This window comes from Coregonus lavaretus (assembly GCF_964263955.1).
Source record: "Coregonus lavaretus genome assembly, contig: HAP1_SCAFFOLD_1493, whole genome shotgun sequence".
Lineage (NCBI taxonomy): Eukaryota > Metazoa > Chordata > Actinopteri > Salmoniformes > Salmonidae > Coregonus > Coregonus lavaretus.
Genome location: NW_028161523.1, coordinates 56,348 through 82,369, shown reverse-complemented (window position 1 = coordinate 82,369; position 26,022 = coordinate 56,348). Strand labels below are relative to the sequence as shown.

Below are 26,022 nucleotides of genomic sequence, written 5' to 3'. Positions count from 1 at the left end.
TTCACTGCGTTAGCACACTCTGCCAACCCTGATGTTCTAGCAGTGTCTGAATCTTGGCTCAGACATTTCCATCCCGAACTACAACATTTTCCGTCTAGATAGAACTGCCAAAGGGGGCGGAGTTGCAATCTACTGTAGAGATAGCCTGCAGAGCTCTGTTATACTATCCAGGTCTGTGCCCAAACAGTTTGAGCTTCTACTTCTAAAAATCCACTTTTCCAGAAATAAGTCTGTCACTGTTGCCGCTTGCTACAGACCCCCCTCAGCCCCCATTTGTGCCCTGGACACCATATATAAATTGCTTGCCCCCCATCTATCCTCAGAGTTCGTACTGCTTGGTGACCTAAACTGGGATATGCTTAACACCCCGGCCGTCCTACAATCTAAACTAGATGCCCTCAATCTCACAAATTATCAAGGAACCTACCAGGTACAACCCTAAATCCGTAAGCATGGGCACCCTCATAGATATCATCCTGACTAATTTACCCTCTAAATATACCTCCGCTGTCTTCAACCAGGATCTCAGCGATCACTGCCTTATTGCCTGTGTCTGTAATGGGTCCACGTTCAAACCACCCCTCATCACTGTCAAACGCTCCCTAAAACACTTCAGCAAGCAGGCCTTTCTAATTGACCTGGCCCGGGTATCCTGGATGGATATTGACCTCATTCCATCAGTAGAGGATGCCTGGATGTTCTTCAAAAGTGCTTTCCTCTCCATCTTAAATAAGCATGCCCCATTCAAAGAATTGAGAACTAAGAACAGATATAGCCCCTGGTTCACCCCAGACTTGACTGCCCTTGACCAGCACAAAAACATCCTGTGGCGTACTGCATTAGCTTCGAACAGCCCCCGCAATATGCAACTTTCGAGGGAAGTCAGGAGCCAATATACACAATCAGTTAGGAAAGCAAAGGCTATTTTTTTTAAAAAGAAATTTGCATCCTGTAGCACTAACTCCCAAAAGTTTTGGGACACTGTAAAGTCCATGGAGAATAAGAGCACCTCCTCCCAGCTACCCACTGCACTGAGGCTAGGAAACACTGTCACCACCGATAAATCTACGATAATCGAGAATTTCAAAAAGCATTTTGCTACGGCTGGCCAAGCTTTCCACCTGGCTACCCCTACCCCGGCCACCAGCTCTGCACCCTCCGCTGCAACTTGCCCATGCCCCCCCCCCCCCCCGCTTCTCCTTCACCCAAATTCAGATAGTTGATGTCCTGGAAGACCTGCTAAATCTGGACCCCTACAAATCAGCTGGGCTAGACAATCTGGACCCTTTCTTTCTAAAATTAGCTGCCGAAATTGTCGCAACACTTATTGCTAGCCTGTTCAACCTCTCTTTCTTATCGTCTGAGATCCCCAGAGATTGGAAAGCTGCCGCGGTCATCCCCCTCTTCAAAGGGGGTGACACTCTAGATCCAAACTGTTACAGACCTATATCCATCCTGCCCTGCCTTTCGAAAGAATTTGAAAGCCAAGTTAACAAACAGATCACCGACCATTTCGAATCCCACCGTACCTTCTCCGCTATGCAATCTGGTTTCCGAGCTGGTCATGGGTGCACCTCAGCCACGCTCAAGGTCCTAAACGATATAATAACCATGATCGATAAAAGACAGTACTTTACAGCCGTCTTCATCGACATGGCCAAGGCATTCGTCTCTGTCAATCACCGCATTCTTATTGGCAGACTAAATAGCATTGGTTTCACAAATTACTGCCTTGCCTGGTTCACCAACTACTTCTCAGATAGAGTTCAATGTGTCAAATCGGAGGGCCTGATGTCTTGACCTCTGGCAGTCTCTATGGGGGTGCCACAGGGTTCAATTCTCAGGCCGTAAACTCTCCTTCCAGACTCACATTAAGCATCTCCAATCCAAAGTCAAATCTAGAATCGGCTTCCTATTTCGCAAAAAAGCTTCCTTCACTCATGCTGCTAAACATGCCCTCGTAAAACTGACTATCCTACCGATCCTTGACTTCGGCGATTTCATTTACAAAATAGCTTCCAACACTCTACTCAGCAAATTGGATGTAGTCTATCACAGTGCCATCTGTTTTGTCACCAAAGCCCCATATACTACCCACCATTGTGACCTGTATGCTCTGGTTGGCTGGCCCTCACTACATATTCGTTGCCAAACCCACTGGCTCCAGGTCATCTATAAATCACGTCTAGGCAAATCCCCGCCTTATGTTAGATCATTGGTCACCATAGCAACACCCAACCGTAGTATGCGTTCCAGCAGGTATATCTCACTGGTCATCCCCAAAGCCAACACCTCCTTTGGCCGCCATTCCTTCCAGTTCTCTGCTGCAAATGACTGGAACGAACTGCAAAAATCTCTGAAGCTGGAGACTCTTATCTCCCTCACTAACTTTAAGCATCAGTTGTCAGAGCAGCTTACCGATCACTGCACCTGTACACAGCCCATTTGTAATTAGCACACCCAACTACCTCATCCCCATATTGTTATTTACATTGTTATTTATTTTGCTCATTTGCACCCCAGTATCTCTATTTGCACATCATCTTCTGCACATCTATCACTCCAGTGTTAATACTAAATTGTAATTATTTTGCACTATGGCCTATTTATTGCCTTACCTCCATAACTTACTACATTTGCACACACTGTATATAGATTTTCTATTGTGTTTTTGACTGTACGTTATGTTTATTCCACATGTAACTCTGTGTTGTTGTTGTTGTTTTTATCGCACTGCTTTAATTTATCTTGGCCAGGTCGCAGTTGTAAATGAGAACTTCTTCTCAACTGGCTTACCTGGTGAAATAAAGGTGGAAATTGTTTAACTTGGGTCAAACGTTTCAGGTAGCCTTCCACAAGCTTCCCACAATAAGTTGGGTGAATTTTGGCCCATTCCTCCTGACAGAGCTGGTGTAACTGAGTCAGGTTTGTAGGCCTCCTTGCTGGGACATGCTTTTTCAGTTCTGCCCACACATTTTCTATAGGATTGAGGTCAGGGCTTTGTGATGGCCACTCCAATACCTTGACTTTGTTGTCCTTCAGCCATTTTGCCACAACTTTGGAAGTATGCTTGGGGTCATTGTCCATTTGGAAGACCCATTTGCGACCAAGCTTTAACTTCCTGACTGATGTCTTGAGATGTTGCTTCAATATATCCACATAATTTTCCTTCCTCATGATGCCATCTATTTTGTGAAGTGCACCAGTCCCTCCTGCAGCAAAGCAACCCACAGCATGATGCTGCCACCCCCCGTGCTTCACGGTTGGGATGGTGTTCTTCGGCTTGCAAGCAACCCCCTTTTTCCTCCAAACATAACGATGGTCATTATGGCCAAACAGTTCTATTTTTGTTTCATCAGACCAGAGGACATTTCTCCAAAAAGTACGATATTTGTCCCCATGTGCAGTTGCAAACCTTAGTCAGGCTTTTTTATGGCGGTTTTGGAGCAGTGGCTTCTTCCTTGCTGAGCGGCCTTTCAGGTTATGTCGATATAGGACTCATTTTACTGTAGATACTTTTGTACCTGTTTCGTCCAGCATCTTCACAAGGTCCTTTGCTGTTGTTCTGGGATTGATTTGCACTTTTCGCACCAAAGTACGTTCATCTCTAGGAGACAGAATGCATTTCCTTCCTGAGCGGTATGGCGGCTGCGTGGTCCCATCGTGTTTATACTTGCGTACCATTGTTTGTACAGATGAACATGGTATCTTCAGGCATTAGGAAATTGCTCCCAAGGATGAACTAGACTTGTGGAGGTCTACAATTTTTGTTCTAAGGTCTTGGCTGATTTCTTTTGATTTTCCCATGATGTCAAGCAAAGAGCCTGAGTTTGAAGGTAGGCCTTGAAATACATCCACAGGTACACCTCCAATTGACTCAAATCAGAAGCTTCTAAAGCCATGACATCATTTTCTGGAATTTTCCAAGCTGTTTAAAGGCACAGTCAAATTAGTGTATGTAAACTTCTGACCCACTGGAATTGTGATACAGTGAATTATAAGTGAAAATGTCTGTAATCAATTGTGGGAAAAATTACTTGTGTCATGCACAACGTAGATGTCCTAACCGACTTGCCAAAACTATAGTTTGTTAACAAGAAATGTGTGGAGTGGTTGAAAAACGAGTTTTAATGACTCCAACCTAAGTGTATGTAAACCTCCGACTTCAACTGTATATAAGGTCCCAAAGTTGACAGTGCATGTCAGAGCAAAAACCAAGCCATGAGGTCGAAGGAATTGTCCGTAGAGCTCCGAGACAGGATTGTGACCAGGCTCAGATCTGGGGTAGGGTACCAAAACAATTCTGCAGCATTGAAGGTCCCCAAGAACAAAGTGGCCTCCATCATTCTTAAATGGAAGACGTTTGGAACCACCAAGACTCACTCTTCCTAGACTCACTCTTCCTAGAGCTGGTTGCCCGGCCAAAGTGAGCAATCGGGGTAGAAGGGCCATGAACCCGATGGTCACTCTGACAGAGCTCCAGATTTCCTCTGTGGAGATGGGAGAACCTTCCAGAAAGACAACCATCTCTGGAGCACTCCACCAATCAGGCCTTTATGGTAGAGTGGCCAGACGGAAGCCACTCCTCAGTAAAAGGCACATGACAGGCAGCTTGGAATTTGCCAAAAGGCACTTAAAGGACTCTCAGACCACGAGAAACAAGATTGTCTGGTATGATGAAACCAAGATTGAACACTTTGGCCTTAATGCCAAGCGTCACGTCTGGAGGAAACCTGGCACCATCCCTACGGTGAAGGATGGTGGTGGCAGCATCATGCTGTGGGGATGTTTTTCAGCGGCAGGGACTGGGAGACTAGTCAGGATCGAGGGAAAGATGAACTGAGAAAAGTACAGAGAGATCCTTGATGAAAACCTGCTCTAGAGCGCTCTGGACCTCAGACTGGGGCGAAGGTTCACCTTCTAACAGGACAATGACCCTAAGCACACAGCCAAGACAACGCAGGAGTTGCTTCAGGACAACTCTCTGATTGTCCTTGAGTGGCCCAGCCAGAGCCCGGACTTGAACCCGATCGTACATCTCTGGAGAGACCTGAAAATAGCTGTGCAGCGACGCTCCCCATCCAACCTGACAGAGCTTAAGAGGATCTGCAGAGAAGAATTGGAGAAACTCCCCAAATATAGGTGTATTTGTATTTTGTATTTGCGTTAATTATGGATGCCCATTAGCTGCTGCCTTGGCACTCTTCCTGGGTTACAGCAAAATTAAGGCAGTCAAAAACATTACAATACATTCACAGATTTCACAACACAATGGGTGCCCTCAGGCCCCTACTCCACCGCTACCACATATCTACAGTACAAAAATCCATGTGTACATGTGTGTATAGTGCGTACGTTATCGTGTGTGTGTATGCATGTGTCTGCGCCTATGTTTGTGTTGTTTCACTGTCCCCACTGATCCATAAGGTGTTTCTTTTATCTGTTTTTTAAATCTAATTGTACTACTTGCATCAGTTACTTGATGTGGAATAGAGTTCCATGTAGTCATGGCTCTATGTAGTACTGTGCGCCACCCCATAGTCTGTTCTGGACTTGGGGACTGTGAAGAGACCTCTGGTGGCATGTCTTGTGGGTTATGCATGGGTGACCAAGCTGTGCGCCAGTAGCTCAAACAGACAGCTCGATGCACCCAACATGTCAACACCTCTCATAAACACAAGTAGTGATGAAGTCAATCTCTCCTCCACTTTGAGCCAGGAGAGATTGACATGCATATTATTAATATTAGCTGTCTGTGTACATCCAAGGGCCAGCCGTGCTGCCCTTTTCTGAGCTAATTGTAATTTTCCTAAGTCCTTTTTTGTGGCACCTGACCACACAACTGAACAGTAGTCTTGGTGCGACAAAGCTAGGGCCTGTAGGACCTGCCTTGTTGATAGTGCTTTTAAAAAGGCAGAGCAGTGCTTTATTATGGACATACTTCTCCCCATCTTAGCTAATATGTTTTGACCATGACAGTTTACAATCCAGTGTTACTCCAAGCAGTTTAGTCACCTCAACTTGCTCAATTTCCACATTATTTATTTCAAGATTTAGTTGAGGTTTAGGGTTTAGTGAATGGTTTGTCCCAAATACAATGCTTTTAGTTTTAGAAATATTTAGGACTAACATATTCCTTGCCACCCACACTGAAACTTTTTTTTTTTCATGCAACTTCATCTAGAATCAAGATGGCGGACGGAAGACAGGGTGGTGCGGCAGGTGCCGCTTCTCATTCGAATGCTGTAATTTTATCTAAACCATCAGGTGTACGCCGACCCCAGCTAAGTAACTCATGCAAAGAGTTAAAGCGCAATTATGTGTTTTGTCTCCAGTACTCTGCCATGATTGTCAGTTATGTAGCTGCTCTACTGATAATCTCAGTGCGTCCTTGCTGGGATGACACAATCAGTCTACTACCGGAGAATATTAACACTAAACACAAACACATTGGTTCACCGTTCCACGGGAGCGGACAGTACACAGCATACCATAATGTTCTGAATAATGGCCAAGTCTACCTCGCTCCTTATTCTACTGAACCGCTTAGGCGCAACAAACACAAGTCCAACATTTATCGGAAACTGTTAAACTACCTGTTCGCTACCCTCCTGCTCTCCGGGGATGTGCAACTCAATCCTGGGCCCAACATCACCGAGCCAGCGATACGCACCGGAGTGGAGGGCGGTGGATGGCCTCGTCCACTGATCGTCGCCGCTGTGGAGGTGGGTGAGTGCTATGGTCCTGTGGTTTCTCTCGACTCACCCGGCTCCAGGATGGATTTTGACTCTTCAAACATACCAAAGTCGCTATATGCGATCCCTGACTCTGCTTCTGGTATGCAAGCTGTTTTAATTAGTTCCCCGCATCCAGTGCAGGCGGGAGGGATTGTTAATTGCGCTACCGAGCTGCCCCTAATCAAAACGAAACAAAACGGCCTAAACCCAGCCGTCAGAAAACACAGAAAATTTAACTTTTTTCAATGTGTCAATCACTCTCGAGTCATCTGGGACCCACGAGCTAAGCCCAGGGGACTACTAGGGGGGCACTTGAACATTCGTAGTGTCATTCCAAAAAGTGATCAAATTCAACATCTACTCACAGACTCCAACCTTGACTTTCTCTGCCTCTCAGAGACATGGCTCCATAGAAACTCTCCATCTGCTGCTTTGATTGTGCCTGGCTACAATGTTTTCAGGAGAGACAGGACTGAAGGAAGAGGAGGGGGTGTGATGATTTATATTAAAGAACATATCCGATGTAAACAAATTGAGTGGTCATGTGATAATGAACTAGAATGTATTGGCCTGAACATAACACTGTCTCCCCAAATGTCTTTTACCCTCATTGGAATGTATAGGCCACCTTCCACCAAAAGTGTGTTTTTTGATCAGTTTAATAACATGCTTAGGGAATGTGATTTTGGGAAAGAGGTCATCTTAATGGGAGATTTTAACATTAATTATGAAGACAAGTGTTGTAGGAAAACCCTCAAACGGATCACTAATACCTTTGACCTTACACAGCTAGTTAAAGGGCCAACCAGGGTGACTTGTTGCTCTAAAACACAGATTGATTTGGTGTTCAGTAATAAACCAGAGAGAGTGACTAAATCATTCAATATGGTTACTGGGCTATCTGATCATAATCTGACACTTATAGCCAGAAAGCTGTCTAAGAGCAGGTTTAACCTCTCTACTGTTAGAAAGCCTGATCAACTAAGAATACCTAAGAGTGAATTAAGCTATTTTGAAAATGCAATTAAGGGAATTAACTGGAATGATCTCTTGTCCTATGCAGACGTGGAAGCTGATAGTCAAGTTTTTCTATCCACAATCCAGACTACATTAAATGGTTTCCTAAAGAAAATCAAATCCAAACCTGGCCAAAAGAGCATTCTTCCTTGGCTAAATGGAGAAATCTGGAAATTGATGAAAGAACGAGATTATTATCTAAAAATAGCCCTAAGATCCAAATTAGAGCATGACAGACTTAGGTTTACCATGTTGAGAAATAAGGTGATGAAAGAAATCAGACAGGCCAAGGCAAACTTTTTTATTAACATAATTGGTGAAGCAAAGGGAAATTCTAAACTGATCTGGGAGAATCTAAAAAAGTTAACAGGGAAAGACCATAGTAACACTGCAAAAAGACTAGAAATCATGGTGAATAACAATCTAACACAGGATGCAGTCGAAATAGCAATAGCCTTCAATTCCTACTTTATTGACTCTGTCAGGGTACTGACACAGAACCCCTCCACTGGTTTCTTGGGCTCAGTGCTAGTAAATGATGCTCAACCTGTCTTCATCATAAGGGAGGTTTCTGAGTCAAAGGTAGACAAGGTGATTAGCTCACTAAAGAACTCTAAAGCCAAAGATGTGTTTGGGATGGACTCTACCTTTCTTAAAAACTACAAAGAGTCACTCATTGGCCCCATTACTAAGGTCACCAACACATCTATTGGTCTCGGGGTGTTTCCAAGGGTATGGAAGTCGGCCATAATAACGGCCATCTTTAAATCAGGCGACCCTGCTGACGTGAGTAACTACAGGCCCATTAGTATACTACCTGTGGTGTCAAAGGTTGTTGAAAAGTGTGTAGCAGAACAACTGATTGCCCACCTCAACAACAGCCCCTTCACATTACATTCCATGCAGTTTGGCTTCAGAGCGAAACACTCCACAGAAATGGCCAACTGCTTTTTTCTGGAAAATGTGAAGTCCAAGATGGACAAAGGGGGCGTTGTTGGGGCTGTGTTTCTGGACCTAAGGAAGGCTTTTGATACTGTTAACCATGAGATTCTCATCACAAAATTGTCCAAGTTCAACTTTTCCCCCGATGCCTTGAGATGGATGAAATCATACCTTGAAGGCAGAACTCAGTGTGTCAGAGTGAGCAATGAGCTATCGCCCACTCTTAGCTATGATGTGGGTGTGCCCCAAGGGTCAATACTGGGGCCCCTCCTGTTCAGCCTGTACATTAATGATCTGCCTTCTGTCTGTACTGGGTCTGAAGTTCAAATGTATGCAGATGATACAGTGATATATGTGCATGCAAAGAGCAAACAACAAGCTGCACAAGAACTCACTACTGTAATGGTCCAGGTTACAAAGTGGCTCAGTGACTCGTGTTTGCATCTCAATGTGAAAAAAACTGTTTGCATGTTCTTCACAAAGAGGGCAACAGATGCTACTGAGCCAGAAGTCTATGTGTCAGGGGAGAAGCTCCAGGGGGTATCTGATTTTAAGTACCTTGGCATCATACTTGATTCCAACCTCTCTTTTAAAAAGCATGTGAAAAAGGTAATTCAAATAACCAAATTCAACCTAGCTAATTTCCGATTTATACGAAATTGTTTGACTACAGAGGTAGCAAAACTGTACTTCAAATCTATGATACTCCCCCACTTAACATACTGCTTGACTAGTTGGGCCCAAGCTTGCTGTACAACAGTAAGACCTATTCAGTCTGTCTACAAACAGGCTCTCAAAGTGATTGATAGGAAGCCCAATAGCCATCATCACTGTCACATCCTTAGAAAGCATGAGCTCCTGAGTTGGGAAAATCTTGTGCAATACACCGATGCATGTCTTGTATTCAAGATCCTAAATGGCTTGGCTCCCCCTCCACTCAGTATTTTTGTTAAACAGAAAAACCAAACATATGGCAGCAGATCCACAAGGTCTGCCATGAGAGGTGACTGTGAAGTTCCCCTAAGGAAAAGCACCTTTAGTAAATCTGCTTTTTCTGTGAGAGCTTCCCATGTCTGGAATACACTGCCATCAGACACACACAACTGCACCACATATCACACTTTCACAAAATGCTTGAAGACATGGCTAAAGGTCAATCAGATTTGTGAACATGGTCCCTAGCTGTGTGTTGCCGCTTTCCATGTCTGTTGTCTGTAACTTGTGAGGTGTGGAAACATTTTGTTGCTTTTATGAATTTTGTCTTGCTGCTTTTTGTTCTATGTTGCTCGGTCTGTATGCTACGTCTTGCTTGTCCTATGTTGCTATGTCTGTATGCTATGTCTTGTTCTATGTTGTTATTGTCCATATTGTAATTGTTTTTAATAACCTGCCCAGGGACTGCGGTTGAAAATTAGCCGGCTGGCTAAAACCAGCACTTTTACTGAAACGTTGATTAATGTGCACTGTCCCTGTAAAAATAAACTCAAACTCAAACTCAAACTAACTGCAACTCTTTGTTAAGTGTTACAGTCATTTCAGTCGCTGTATTAGCTGACATGTATAGTGTTGAGTCATCCGCATACATATACACTCTGGCTTTACTCAAAGCCAGTGGCATGTCAAAGATTGAAAAAAGTAATGGGCCTAGACAACTGCCCTGGGGAACTCCTGATTCTACCTTGATTATGTTGGAGAGGCTTCCATTAAAGAACACCCTCTGTGTTCTGTTAGACAGGTAATTCTGTATCCACAATATAGCAGGTGGAGTAAAGCCATAACACATACGTTTTTCCAGAAGCGGACTATGATCGATAATGTCAAAAGCCGCACTGAAGTCTAACAAAACAGCCCCCACAATCTTTTTACCATCAATTTCTCACAGCCAATCATCAGTCATTTGTGTAAGTGCTGTGCTTGTTGAATGTCCTTCTCTATAAGCATGCTGAAAGTTTGTTGTCAATTTGTTTACTGTAAAATAGCATTGTATCTGGTCAAACACAATTTTTTCCGTTAGTTTACTAAGGGTTGGTAAGAGGCTAATTGGTCGGCTATTTGAGCCAGTAAAGGGGGCTTTACTATCTTTAGGTGGCGGAATGACTTTTGCTTTCCTCCAAACCTGGGGGCACATGCATTCTAGTAGGCTTAAATTGAAAGTATGGCAAATAGGAGTGGCAATATCGTCCGCTATTATCCTCAGTAATTTTCCATCCAAGTTGTCAGACCCCGGTGGCTTGTCATTGTTGATAGACATCACTAATTTTTCACCCCTTCCACACTCACTTTTTGTCATTTATCTTTGTTTCGTAGTGTAGTTTCTTCTTCTTTTTATTCAGTTTATTCACATGATTTCTCAATTTGCAATACGTTTGCCAATCGGTTGTGCAGCCAGACTTATTTGCCATTCCTTTTGCCTCATCCCTCTCAACCATACAATATTTCAATCCTCCACAGGGATTTAACAGTTTTACAGTCATTTTCTTAATGGGTGCATGCTTATTAGTAACTGGAATAAGCAATTTCATAAATGTGTCAAATGCAGTGTCTGTTTGCTCCTCATTACACACCACGGACCAACATATATTCTTTACATCAACAACATAGGAATCACTACAAAACGTATTGTATGACCTCTTATACACAATATTAGGGCCAACCTTTGGAACTTTGGTTTTCCTAGATATGGCTACTATATTGTGATCACTACATCCAATGGATTTGGATACTGCTTTCAAACAAATTTCTGCAGCATTAGTAAAGATATGATCAATACATGTTGATGATTTAATTCATGTACTGTTTGTAACTACCCTGGTAGGTTGACTGACAACCTGAACCAGGTTGCAGGCACTGGTTACAGTTTGAAGCTTTCTCTTGAGTGGGCAGCCTGATGAAAGCCAGTCAATATTTAAATCACCCAGAAATGTTACCTCTCTATTGATATCACATTAATTATCAAGCATTTCACACATGTTATCCAGATACTGACTGTTAGAACTTGGTGGTCTATAGCAGCTTCCCACCAGAATTGGCTTTAGGTGAGGCAGATGAACCTGTAGCCATATTACTTCAACAGTATTTAACATGGGATCCTCTCTAATCTTCACAGGAATGTGGTTCTGAATATTAACAAAAACACCTCCACCATTGGCATTTCTATCTTTTCTGTAAATGTTATAACCTTGTATTGCTACCACTGTATCATCAAAGGTATTATCTAAGTGCGTTTCAGAGATAGTCAGAATATGAATGTCATCTGTTACAAGCAAATTATTGATTTCATGAACCTTGTTTCTTAAGCTACATATGTTAACGTGGGCTATTTTAAGCACTTTTCTTACTTGTTTTTATTGCTTTACTGGGAAGCTTAGCAGCAGTAGATGTGGTCATGTTCTTTATGTTAGTGCAGGGTGAGCTGCACACAGTGGCCTTCCTCCTCAGGCACACCGGCTCAGTGCTAACAGTATAAATCTGGTTCTTAGGCACATGATTACTGCATACAATAGCAGTAGGATCAGCAGAGGCATTCAGGGCAGTTAGAGGGACATAAATTAGGTTACTTATATTGTGTCTACCGACGCCCCTGGTGTAATGTACATTTGCTGAAGCATTTTGACAAATCTGCGTCACAATGGTATGGATTAGCTAAGCTGGGCTTGGGTCATTGCTTGTACATCTTACCCAAGAGGACTCAGTGCTGTAATTTCTACCAAAGGTGCTTCAACAAAGTACTGAGGAAAGGGTCTGAATACTTATGTAAATGTATATTTCAGTAGAATGGCCCATACTGAAGAGCTCAGTGACTTTCAACGTGGCACCGTCATAGGATGCCACCTTTCCAACAAGTCAGTTTGTCAAATTTCTGCCATGCTAGAGCTGCCCCGGTCAACTGTAAGTGCTGTTAAGTGGAAACGTCTAGGAGCAACAGCGTCTCAACCGCGAAGTGGTAGGCCACACAAGCTCACAGAATGGGACCACTGAGTGCTGAAGCGCGTAGCGCATAAAAATCGTCTGTCCTCGGTTGCAACACTCACTACCGAGTTCCAAATTGCCTCTGGAAGCAACGTCAGCACAATAACTTTTCGTCGGGAGCTTCATGAAATGGTTTTCCATGGCCGAGCAGCCGCACAGAAGCCTAAGATCACCATGCGCATGCCAAGCGTTGGCTGGAATGGTGTAAAGCTCGCCGCCATTGGACTCTGGAGCAGTGGAAACCTGTTCTCTGTATTGATTAATCACGCTTCACCATCTGGCAGTCCGAAGAAGAAATCTGAGTTTGGCGGATGCCAGGAGAATGCTACCTGCCCCAATGCATAGTGCCAACTGTAAAGTTTGATGGAGGAGGAATAATGGTTTGGGGCTGTTTTTCATGGTTTGGGCTAGGCCCCTTAGTCCCAGTGAAGGGAAATCTTAACGCTACAGCATTCAATTAAATTCTAGACAATTATGTCCTTCCAACTTTTTTTTTTTACCTTTATTTAACTAGGCAAGTCAGTTAAGAACAAATTCTTATTTACAATGACGACCTACACCGGCCAAACCCGGACGAAGCTGGGCCAATTGTACGCCGCTCTATGGGACTCCCAATCATGGCCGGTTGTGATACAGCATGGAATCGAACCAGGGGGTCTGTAGTGACGCCTCAAGCACTGAGATGCAGTGCCTTAGATCGCTGCGCTACTCTGGGAAGGCCCTTTCCTGTTTCAGCATGACAATGCCCCCGAGCACAAAGCGAGGTCCATACAGAAATGGTTTGTCGAGATCGGTGTGTAAAAACTTGACTGGCCTGCACAGAGCCCTGACCTCAACCCCATCGAACATTTTTTGGATTAATTGGAACGCCGACTGCGAGCCAGGCCTAATCGCCCAACATCAGTGCCCGACCTCACTAATGCTCTTGTGGCTGAATGGAAGCAAGTCCCTGCAGCAATGTTCCACCATCTAGTGGAACGCCTTCTCAGAAGAGTGGAGGCTGGTTTAGCAGCAAAGGGGGGACCAACTCCATATTAATGCCCATGATTTTGGAATGAGATGTTCGACGAGCAGGTATCCACATACTTTTGGTCATGTAGTGTACAATTATCTGTAAGATTCCTCAGTCGAGCAGTTCATTTCAAATACAGATTCAACCACAAAGACCAGGGAGGTATTCCAAGGCCTCGCAAAGAAAGGCACCTACTGGTAGATGGGTACAAATAAAAAAAGTTGACATTGAATATCCCTTTGAGCATGGTGAAGTTCTTAATTACACTTTTGATGGTGTATCAATACACCCAGTCACTACAAAGCAATTCACTTTTTGTCCTGAATACAAAGTGTTATGTTTGGGGAAAATCCAGAACTGGTGGCTGTATCATGTTATGGAAATGCTTGTAATTGTTAAGGGCTGGGGAGTTTTTCAGGATAAAAAAGAAACGGAATGGAGCTAAGCACAGGCAAAATCCTATAGAGGAAAACATGATTCAGTCTGCTTTCCACCAGACACTGGGAGATGAATTCACCTTTCAGCAGGATAATAACCTAAAACACAAGACCAAATCTACACTGGAGCTGCTTACCAAGAAGACAGTGAATGTTCCTGAGTGGCCGAGTTACAGTTTTTTACTTGAGAATCTATGGCAAGACCTGAAAATGGTTGTCTACCAATGATCATCAACCAATTTGACAGAGCTTTAAGAATTTTGAAAAGAATAATGGGCAAATGTTGCACAATCCAGGTGTGGAACGCTCTTACAGACTTATACAGAAAGACTCACAGCTGTAATCACTGCCAAAAGTGCTTCTACAAAGTATTGACTCAGGGGTGTGAATACTTCTATAAATGAGATATTTCTGTATTTAATTTTCAATAAATTTGCAAATGTTTTCACTTTCTCATTGTTGGGTATTGTGTGTAGATCTGTCAGATTTAAAAAAAAATATATATATATATTGAATTCAGGCTGTAACACAACAAAATGTGGAATAAGTCAAGGGGTATGTATACTTTCTGAAGGCACTGTAGGTGTTCTCCTGGTTGGAAACTGACTGGAATCTTGCATTTTAAATGCCTGTGTTTAAGATGAGAACACTTGGCTAATCGAAATGCCTAATGTTTAAGTTTTAAACACTGACGTTAAGGTTATATGTTTCATAGTTTTACAGTGCAGAGTAGCCTAATGGACTCAACTTTACTAAGGCTCTAGTCTAGAGAAAAGAGCGGCAACTCCTTGAAGTTCAATATCTAAATGGTAACTTTGTTATTAACAAATAAAAATTGAAAAGTATGGCGAAACAATTCCATTTGTCTTGTGCAACAACACTATCAAACCAACTCCTTCAACATTCAGCACAACATGGACGGCCTCCAAGACGTGGCTCTGACCTTGACTCCTCTCTCAGACTTACAGTGGCACGTTGTTTCCCACCAAGACCAAGGCTTTTCAAACCAGGGATGTTGAACTCATTCTGTCTGGTTGTGTACAATGGCTGCCGCTGGTTTTACATGCTGACTATTGCTGATTCATTCACACTTTACTACTGTTGGGTCATTACTGGGCCATGCTGGCCACCCTGAAAGCTGTGGTTTGTTGTGCTGCTAATTACACTCAACAAAAATATAAACGCAACATGGAACAATTTCAAAGATTTTACTAAGTTACAATTCATATAAGGAAATCAGTCAATTGAAATAAATTCATTAGGCCTTAATCTATGGATTTCACATGACTGGGAATTCAGATATGCATCTGTTGGTCACAGATACCTTTAAAAAAAGGTAGGCACATGGATCAGAAAACCAGTCAGTATCTGGTGTGACCACCATTTGCCTCATGCAGCGCGACACATCTCCTTTGCATGGAGTTGACCAGGCTGTTGATTGTGGAATGTTATCCCATGCCTCTTCAATAGCTGTGCGAAGTTGCTGGATATTGGCGGGAACTGGAACCCGCTATCGTACACGTCGATCCAGAGCATCCCAAACATGCTCAATTGGTGACATGGTGAGTATGCAGGCCATGGAAGAACTGTGACATTTTCAGCTTCCAGGAATTGTCTACATATCCTTGCGACATGGGGCCATGCATTATCATGCTGAAACATGAGGTGATGGCGGCGGATGAATGGCACTACAATGGGCCTCAGGATCTTGTCACAGTATCTCTGTGCATTCAAATTGCCATTGATAAAACGCAATTGTGTTCGTTGTCCGTAGCTTATGCCTGCCCCTACCATAACCCCACCGCCACCATAGGGCACTCTGTTCAGAACATTGACATCAGCAAACCGCTCACCCACACAACGCCATACACGCTGTCTGCCATCTGCCCGGTACAGTTGAAACATGGATTCATCCGTGAAGAGCACACTTCTCCAGCGTGCTAGTGGTCATCGAAGGTGAGCATTTTCCCACTGAAGTCGGTTACAAAGCCGAACTGCAGTCAGGTCAAGACCCTGTTGAGGACGACGAGCACACAGATGAGCTTCCCTGAGATGGTTTCTGACAGTTTGTGCAGAAATTCTTCAGTTGTGTAAATCCACAGTTTCATCAGCTGTCCGGGTGGCTGATGTCAGACAATCCCGCAGGTGATGAAGCCGGATGTCGAGGTCCTGACCTGGCATGGTTACATGTGGTCTGACATTGTTTAGCTTGTCGGACGTACTGCCAAATTCTCTAAAACGATGTTGGAAGGTTGCTTATGGTAGAGAAATGAACATTCAATTATCTGGCAACAGCTCTGGTGCATTCCTGCAGTCAGCATGCCAATTGCACGCTCCCTCAAAACTTGAGACATCTGTGGCATTGTTGTGTGACAAAACTGCACATTTTAGAGTGGCCATTTATTGTCCCCAGCACAAGGTGCACCTGTGTAATGATCATGCTGTTTAATCAGCTTCTTGATATGCCACACCTGTCAGGTGGATGGATTATATTGGCAAAGGAGAAATGCTCACTAACATGGATGTAAACAAATTTGTGCACAAAATTTGAGAGAAATACGTAACAGGCCGTTCAGATATACTATTCGTGGAATTTCTATCTACAATGTTCAGTTCATTGCACACTCCTGAACGCAACCCTGAACCAGTCATGTGTATATTATGTGTTCAGGATTACTGTCTCAATCTGAATACACTCATATTACAATGGCTGCAAATTAATGCAAAAAACGGTTACAAAGACTTTCATTAAACTTTTGATCAGGTGTTTATCTGTTCTGTCTGATGAAACCTAATAGCGAAACTTAATGAACACAAGATAGTTTAAGCATTTTTTAAAATGTACAACAACAGTACTCATATGCTCAAATACATTTATTTTTGCTACTGCACCATGGTGTTACTCACTGCACCATGGTGTTACTCACTGCACCCACTGTGTAACCAGTGAATCAGTTATTATAGAATATCACAAACGTGTAATTCAGGGCTGTTCAGTGTTGGTCATTGTGCCGGAGGATTGTGCTTGTCCTCAGACACCAACCCATAGAGTACCACAGTATGAGTCATAATACCCATAAAACCTAGCGGTCAAACAGGAAAATGGTTTCAATCGTTTTTCCACCGTTCATTTTTCCCATAGGGGATTTTAGAAACACTTAAAATAAGGTCTGTGTTTTATGTAGGCTTACCCTGGCGAGATGTTTTGATAAGTGTTTAAATCTCTCTAGGACAAGGTGACTTTTATCAATATATTCACCTGTATTTACCCCAAAAAAGTGAAATGCTAATTAGCTGCTAATGTGGCTATCATAAAGAACTACAAATGCCATGATGATCCGGACGAGCCTGCCGAATCGAGGAAAAGGTATGAATCTCTGAATTAACTATCTGTTAGCTAAATATAGTAATGAATAAATTGGCTAAATTTCTTTAAATGGACAATTCTCTGAACTGTCTTGTGCAAGTTTTAAATTGACACAATACCTGTTAGCAAAGGTGTCAGCTATAGATGAAATGCAGCAGCTTGCACAGATTTGTAGTTTTGCATGATGTCTACTTTGATGCTAATTAGCATTTTCGAATCTGAAAGTAAATAGAGTCGAATAGAAGTCACCTTGTCCTAGAGAGATTTACATGGTTATCAAAATGTCACGCCAGGGTATGCCTACACAAAACACAGCCCTTATTTTAAGTGTTTCTAAAATCCCCTATGGGAAAAATTAATGGTGGTAAAGCGATTGGAACCATTTCCCTGTTTGACCGCTAGGTTTATGGGTATGACACCTCCACACAAATTACTTGTTCTAAATTCGTGACAGGCACACGTAAAAGTCAACTTTTTCCTGTACAGTACATGATTTTGTATACAATATCTTTCAATCCAACCCAGAGTTGCAGGGCTGTTCAGCTACCTTGACCATGCAGGGCTGACAATGTGGTCCATCAAGAGGTTTCTGTCTGTCCACACTAAAACAAGTACAGTCAATCCCAATTTTGGCCATGGTGATTTAGATGGCACTGAGCATCTAAACTCCCACAACACAGGAAATCAAATGTGGTGTGTGTGTTATACACACAAACCATTAAGAACACCTGCCCATTCCATGACAGGGGACATCCACCAACTTGACACAACTGTGGGAAGCATTGGAGTCAACATGGGCCAGCATTCATGTGTAAGGCATTCAACACCTTGTAGTCCATGCCCCGACGAATTGAGGCTGTTCTGAGGGCAAAAGGGGGTGCAACTCAATATTAGGAAGGTGTTCCTAATGTTTGGTACACTGTATGTTGTTATGAGATGATGACACAATACAAGTATCTATTTATATTCACTATTTTTTGATCAGGCAGAAGATTTACTTTCAAATATCTCAACAACTTTCTGAACAACGTTCAAGTATCTTGCGTGAACTGTATGAACAGGTTGAACATATGTCTACACACAATGATGCTTTTTCAGGCAGCCTTGTTATGTCCAAAAAACAGACTCTTTTGAGGGATTATATTCTCCACCTCCATTCCAAGCGGACCAACAAGGTGGTATGACTAAATGGCATTAGGTATGTTTTGGGAGGAACTGGCGAGGGGTGAATAATGAAAAAGAGGAGGGGCTTAAGAAATGAAGTGAGGCACATTAGAGGCAACCTGCTGGAACTGTACCACTGAATAAGAGGCTTTTTTTTATCCTCAATTTCGGCCAATGTCCTGGTCCTTGGTGCAGGGTAAGCAGCGTGGGCCCAGTGCACTGACGGGAGGGTGGGAGGGGCCTCACTCATACTGCTGATTGGTGCTTCCCTCCCCTGGGGTAGTTGAGAGTAGGTAAGCCCCCCCACCACCACTCCACAGCCCCGCAAACCACCATGATACCTTCCTTTCACCTCCCTGCGCCTCAGAGCATTTCCCTCTCCCCCTGGCTCTCTCATTGAGACAGTTTTCCACATTGCCTGGATTAGGAACACTTTCACTTAGATCTATGTGGTTGCCCCACAGACAAAGAAACACTTGGGGACAGGATTAGTAGGATTTAAAGGGATTCACATATGTCCAGTTCAAGCAATTGGTATTCAAAGCTTTACATTTTCAAATGCCACCAAGAGAGAGCAAAGAAGTCCAGTGCTTTTTTTGCATTGCAGCACCTTTTGTGTGGGTTGGTTTATTTTTTATTCCAACAGAGACACGGTGAATACACATTTTCACTTTTGGGGGGGGATTTTATTGCTGTGGAACACAAAGTAGAATATGAGATTGAGTTGTTTTGTGGCTGGTATTATGGGATGGATGATGCCTGTACCCCTCCAATTACTGTGCGTTCAATTATTCCCTCCTCCATGACAAAATATTTGAGTATACCCCTTTGAAGATAGGAACTAGTCTCAATGTTTTCTTAAACTTAGTAATATGTGTCCCAGTATCTCCTATATGTCTTATGATGCTTCACCACAGAGTTGGTTTAAATTATATTGAATTTAAGAGTTACCTTCTGGACTTCAGTCATCTCTCCAATGGTTGTACACAGTACATGTATGTGTTGACCTCCAATATAATGTAGCTGAAATGATTAACTACACGATAATGGCTGGTTTCTACATATAATAAAGGTCATTGTTCTAGACACTAGCCTTTTCTTGGCTACGTTTTTCCAACAAAGTTTGCATCAACAAGTTCTATAGTTCTACGTCAACATTTCTACAAGATACGATTCACTGATGTGTATACACTGCCATACATTCTGGTTGTAGGATATATTAATTTATTTTAAGGATGGAAAGTTAATGGACAACAACAATGATTACATTATTTATGACTAGAGGATCGGTATTATTATTATTATTATTATTATTATTATTATTATTATTAACATTTTACATATACTTTTTAAATCTATCATTCAGTTCATGTTTTCTGTTTTATGAATTGATTGACGTTCATCACAATGTTGCTGATACTCACCACAAATTAAACATTATTATAAGGAGACATTATATTCCTAGAAAGTTATCTGATAAAAGGACTATGTAGACTAACTTAATGACGTACTTACAGCAACTAAACAAGCAGCCAAATGAAATGGCCTATAGCTAGCCCAATAAAACGTTTAGAAAAAAATAGAAAATGTTCTGTATGAATTTAACAGATATTTAATTTAAACTATATACAATTTAAAGTTCGGAATGGTGGCATAATACGCTAAAAAGGCCTACCACATGTTCACATGAGCCATATATTTAGGCCTAATGTAATATCAGTAGACTATGCACACGTAGAGTACAGACCTACTAAAACCAACCACCTGAGGAAAACCGGGTTGCGTTGCTGTATTTGGACAATTCATCTTCAAGTCGAACTTTGGTTTCCATTCTGGAGGTGGTCTAATTTAACCTCCAAATTTAGTAAGCCCCGTAATTATATTTTTAGGGGTAAAAAGGCTTACGTCTATATTTGTAGCAACAAGAATGACAGCAGTAACAACAGGCTAATTATATAACATTGTTAATAATAATAATAATAATAATAATAATAATAATAATAATAATAATAATAATAATAATAATAATAATAACAATAATAGTTGTGGTTGTCATAATCAATTCAAACATATTTTCAATATAATAGAAAATATTATATTTAATAGAAAATTACACTTCGTCTATTTGTGTGAATAATGTGTATAACTAAATGGAAACCACATGTCGTTTTTGATTGGAAGTTGCATAACCTACTCTGATCGGGATAACTATTTTTGGCTGTCATATATGGCCTATAATTGTGATGGTAGAATAAATTCCTATCCAATCTAAATGTCATGTTACGGCAGGTGTATACCTAGGACGGAAGGACATGTCACGTATAACAATACAATCAGCAGAGAACATATCGGCAATGTTATGTGGATTCCTGCATGGCTGAGAACAGTGAGAGACGCCAGATTTGTCAATTCAGGTCAAAAGAAAATGCGTTCTCATACAGGATCTGAAAATGAATGAATTAACAAATAAAGTTTACATTATAGCACGTTATAGTGATAGCATCTCATTATTTTGTCTAATTGATGTAAAAGGAGTGTGAGAGGCTACCTTATTATGCTTTTATCAAATTCTAAATCAATATATTTTCCGGTTAATTACTGATTAAGCTGAAACGTCATGAGGCTGAGTAGACTTTGAATCGATTTTCTTAGTAGGCTATTAATGTGGTATTAGGGAATATATCATATTCTGCTGCTCGTGCGCAAAGATCACGCTGGTTGTGCGTCCCTCATTGATAGTCTACCCTAAACGGAAGCGAAAACTCATCAATGTTGTTCCCCCTCTCTCGACAGCACGACAAAGTTCAATTGTGCATGGACTGCAAATGAACATTTTCTAGCGATTTAGAGAATATAGTAGCCGATCCCATACACGCAATCACTAAAACACGATGCATGACTAGGTTAAACCACGTGAAGTTTTCCAGAATTTGAGTGATAAACAGTTTTAATAAAAGCATTAAAAAATACATTACAAAGTGAAGCTGATAAAACAATAATTTCAGACTAACCCGTTATTATTTCTAGAGAGCAGCAGAGTGTTTTCAAGTTGCCTTGGTTTCAGATGATCCAGGACTGAAGTGTTCCCCCTACGGTGTCATTAGAATGAATAGGAATAGATGTCCCTTTGGTCAATGGGACAGTCAAAGCACACCGCCCTGTATAATGGGGACGTCATCCTAACAAGACCATTATTATCAATAGGAGGGTTCCTTTTGTTTCCCTTCTCAAGCAGCACTATAAATACTCGGAGCGGTCTTTTACCCCACCACAGAGCAAGAAGTGGTGCACCCGGCCAATAAGCCCACTGCGTCGATTCCTGCCCTAATATACCTCCATCCCAAAAAGATTACCGAACTCAAACGACAGAATTAGGTGATCGAGTGTTACTTAAAAATAGAGGCAGAGATATAGGGAAGCAGCGACCTCCTACCCAAACCGAGCTAATAAAATGCATTCTGACTCCAGCTCGAGCAGATCTTCCTCACCAGACATGGATGGAATGTATCTCCGAGACCACCTCAATTCAGTGTCCTCGACGCAGAACGAACTCCTCCAGAAGATGACGAGCGAGCACCTCTCCAGGCACGGGGAAAATACGTCACCTGGCGGGAGCAAGTACAAACTCAAGAAGCAGGTGACCGAGCAAGAGATTCAGCATCTGAGGCTGAAAATCAACGGGCGGGAGCGCAAGAGGATGCACGACTTGAACCTGGCGATGGACGGCCTCCGGGAAGTTATGCCTTACGCACACGGTCCGTCGGTGAGAAAGCTGTCGAAGATTGCCACTCTCCTGCTCGCCAGAAACTACATCCTGATGCTCAACAGCTCCCTGGACGAGATGAAAAGGCTGGTTGGAGAAATCTACGGCGGACATCATTCTGCGTTCCACTGCGGGACAGTGAGCGGGCGTTCTGGCAACCCGGCGCATCAGGTGCATCCACTGCTCGGGAGCGCGCTGTCCTCGTCCACATCCTCCACCCTCACCACCACTTTACCGGGACTTACCTCCATCCGAGCGCCTCACTCCTTAATGAAGAGCGCCCCTGCACCCCCTCTTCAGCTCGGTAGCGGCTTCCAGCACTGGGCAGGTTTACCATGTCCGTGCCCCATATGCCAAGTACCTCCACACCCTCATATTCCGGTCAGTTCAGCGGGATTGACGAGATTTACAAGTGAAAACAAGGATGTGATTAAGTAATTCGGGACAACCGATACAGAATGGTGTCAAGGTGTACACTACAGTAAATTATGAATTGGACATGAAGAATTGACCTCCATGCATGCATTGTTTGTCTGTTTATTTGTTTTGCGTATGATAACCCCTTAATATCCTCCTTGTAACAAAGACCCTGTGTAAAAACTTTTTTCAAGGTAAAAATGTAGCTGTTTATTTGATGTCACCAGAGATGCATTCACACAATGTAAATATGTTTCTTACAAGCCGCTCTGTGAACAAACCTAAAACATTAAGCTGGGGATTTCTGAATGTGACCTTATGTTTGGAGAACATTAAGCTGGAGATGTCTGAATGTAACCTCATGTTTGGAGAACATTAAGCTGGAGATGTTTGAATGTGACCTCATGTTTGGAGCACTGAAGGTGATCGTAGCACAAAATACTTGCTTACCCGAAAGGGTGAAAAAAGTTGCATGCAGATTATTATTTTATTTTTTGGGGCATAATTTGTGAAAGTGAAGAATGCCCTTTCCTTGTAACAAGGATGGTGAAATCGCATTCTACAGTGTATGAAAATTATATGATTTATATATTTAGTTCGAAAAGGTTGAAATCCATAGACTCTGAAAATACCTTTAGCTTTGCGGTGGCGTTATTGTCCATATGTTGAACTTCTTTAGCATGGCTGCATGATTGTTTTGCTGGAAATAATTTGTTATGTCCAGAGACCCTGCGTCTTTATTTTTGTATTGATGATTGATTAAATATTTATTATTGCCCAGTGTTCCTGGATGAAATTTCAATAAAACTGATATAATGAACCATGTATGCTGCTTTGCCTACCCATGCCATGCATGATATATCTAATATAGCCTCAATTAAGGACATTTATTCCTGTGGATTATTTATTCATAGATTTCTAGTCTAAATATACTTTTGGAAATGAATTCATAGATTTAAATCCAAGTCTAAATATAAGTTTGGTTATTTATTCATAGATTTAAAGTCTAAATATACATTTGGTTATTTATTCATAGATTTAAAGCCAAGTCTACATATACATTTGGTTATTTATTCATAGATTTAAAGCCACGTCTACATATACATTTGGTTATTTATTCATAGATTTAAATTCATGTCTAAATATATGTTTGGTTATTAATTCATAGATTTAAAGCCAAGTCTATAAATACATTTGGTTATTTATTCATAGATTTAAAGCCAAGTCTATAAATACATTTGGTTATTTATTCATAGATTTAAAGCCAAGTCTAAATATAAGTTTGTTCTAGTAGCCTATGGAGGCCTTGAGTGATTGGAATCATGCACTATGTCAATAATGCCTGAATTTTAATGTAACTTTTTAGTAATTATGTAGACTAACATATCTAGACTATATAAAACGTTTGTAGACAGTCTATATATATTTTAGGTCTACATAAAAGGTAGGCCTAAAGATTGCTTAATAGGATACTTGCTAACTTTTATTTGTTTCTGTTAATTCATTGTGGTGAGGTGAGAGCAAAGTATTTGTTTTTCAGGCTGGCAATATAATATCCAGTGAAGTTAGTAATGTTTACAAGTGGGCCTATTACAATCTGTTGTATGAAAGTCCACTACATTTCACAGGTGCAGAAATAGGAAGGAGTTCTGAATACACATTACACCCAATGGGAGTTAGAATAGTTTTGTTGTAGCAACTAACACCAGTAGAAACGTTGGTTAAACATCTGGAAGTAACTGCAGAAAAGTGTGTGCATTCTCCTTGATTGCCTTTGGATTTCTGACCCAATATTCCCTTTCGCCCGAAGACATTTGCCATTTACCATAAATGAACTTTCCCGGTATTTATCCTTTTAATGAAAATAATTTACATTTTAGTCATTTGACAGACGCTCTTATCCAGAGCGACTTACAGAGTGCATACATTATTTTTTTATTTTTCATACTGGCCCCCCGTGGGAATTGAACCCACAACCCTGGCGTTGCAAACGCCATGCTCTACCAACTGAGCTACATCCCTGCCGGCCATTCCCTCCCCTACCCTGGACGACGCTGGGACAATTGTGCGCCGCCCCATGGGTCTCCCGGTCGCGGCCGGCTACGACAGAGCCTGAATAAAGACATATTCTTTATTCATCTTTATGATTAGGCTAGACAAAAAAAAAAATATATACATATATCTAAGATGTTATACTTATCGTAACATAATTAAGAAAAACATAAGCATCTGATTAGATCTGTCTGGCATAAATTGATTGATCCCATCAGAATATTGACATTGATCTATATATACTGTATGTAGCCTACCTAGATAAACTATTTGTATTGCAAGAATTAGACAAAATCCTCATGCTTGCATTATATAGTGATTTTATTGTGTTGACGGAAATGTTTAGAGAGAGCATTGATCTAAACACCCGATAATGAAGGATAATGCACAATAGGCCCACATTTTAGGCTGAACTACTTTCATTGGTAACTCCAACTTGTCAACATTAGCATGACATGTATCCTAAATAGCCAACACCACCCACACTTCTAACGGTTGATATTAGGCCAGATCTTACTATAACCAGGGGTGCACATAACTGGTACGCAGGTACGCAAGCGCGACAAAAATCAGGGATGCTTAATGCCACTTGTGTTACTACGCGCCTTTGCGTACTTGACCGATCTTCTCATCTAACCTTACACATGACATGTTGCTTGTCAACTACTGTCAGGGATGTCCAAAAAGCAACAGACATTAAGCAGCTTCTTTGTCGTTTCGCCACCTACAAAGAAACGCCAACTGGAGCCAGAGCCGAAGAAAATACTTTTTTCGGAAAAGTGGCTCCAAGATTTGCAGTGGCTTGAAGCTAACGAAATGTGGTGCAAGATTTTCCTCTCAAATCCACATCTAGCAGACAAAACAGGTGCATTTTATAAAGGCTCAAAGAATTTCAACCATCCTTTATTTGACAAACATGAAAAGAGCAAGGAGCACACGAATGTGGCGCAAGCCATTGCTAAACAAGCTAGCCGAGAAGAAATGTCCAGTCGCCCACTTGCCAGATGGCGAGACAAGCTAAATGAAGAACAGCGGCAAGCTCTGTTTAATATTTTTCTCCTCGCCTTCCATAAAGCTAAACACGCACGTCCCATGTCTTCCTATTCTGAGTATGTTCCTTTACTGAAGCGGCTAGGAGTAAATGT

General features: G+C 41.9%; 1 protein-coding gene across 1 annotated transcript; it reads left to right on the top strand.

The window, feature by feature from the left end:
• Positions 1 to 22,096: 22,096 nt before the first annotated feature.
• LOC311120461 (oligodendrocyte transcription factor 3-like) lies at positions 22,097 to 22,846 on the top strand (the record flags this gene model as incomplete). The annotated part of the gene is made up of 1 exon (XM_084195051.1): positions 22,097 to 22,846. The coding sequence occupies one exon, from the start codon at positions 22,097 to 22,099 to the stop codon at positions 22,844 to 22,846; it is 750 nt and encodes a 249-aa protein (XP_084051177.1).
• Between the last annotated feature and the right edge of the window lie 3,176 nt (positions 22,847 to 26,022).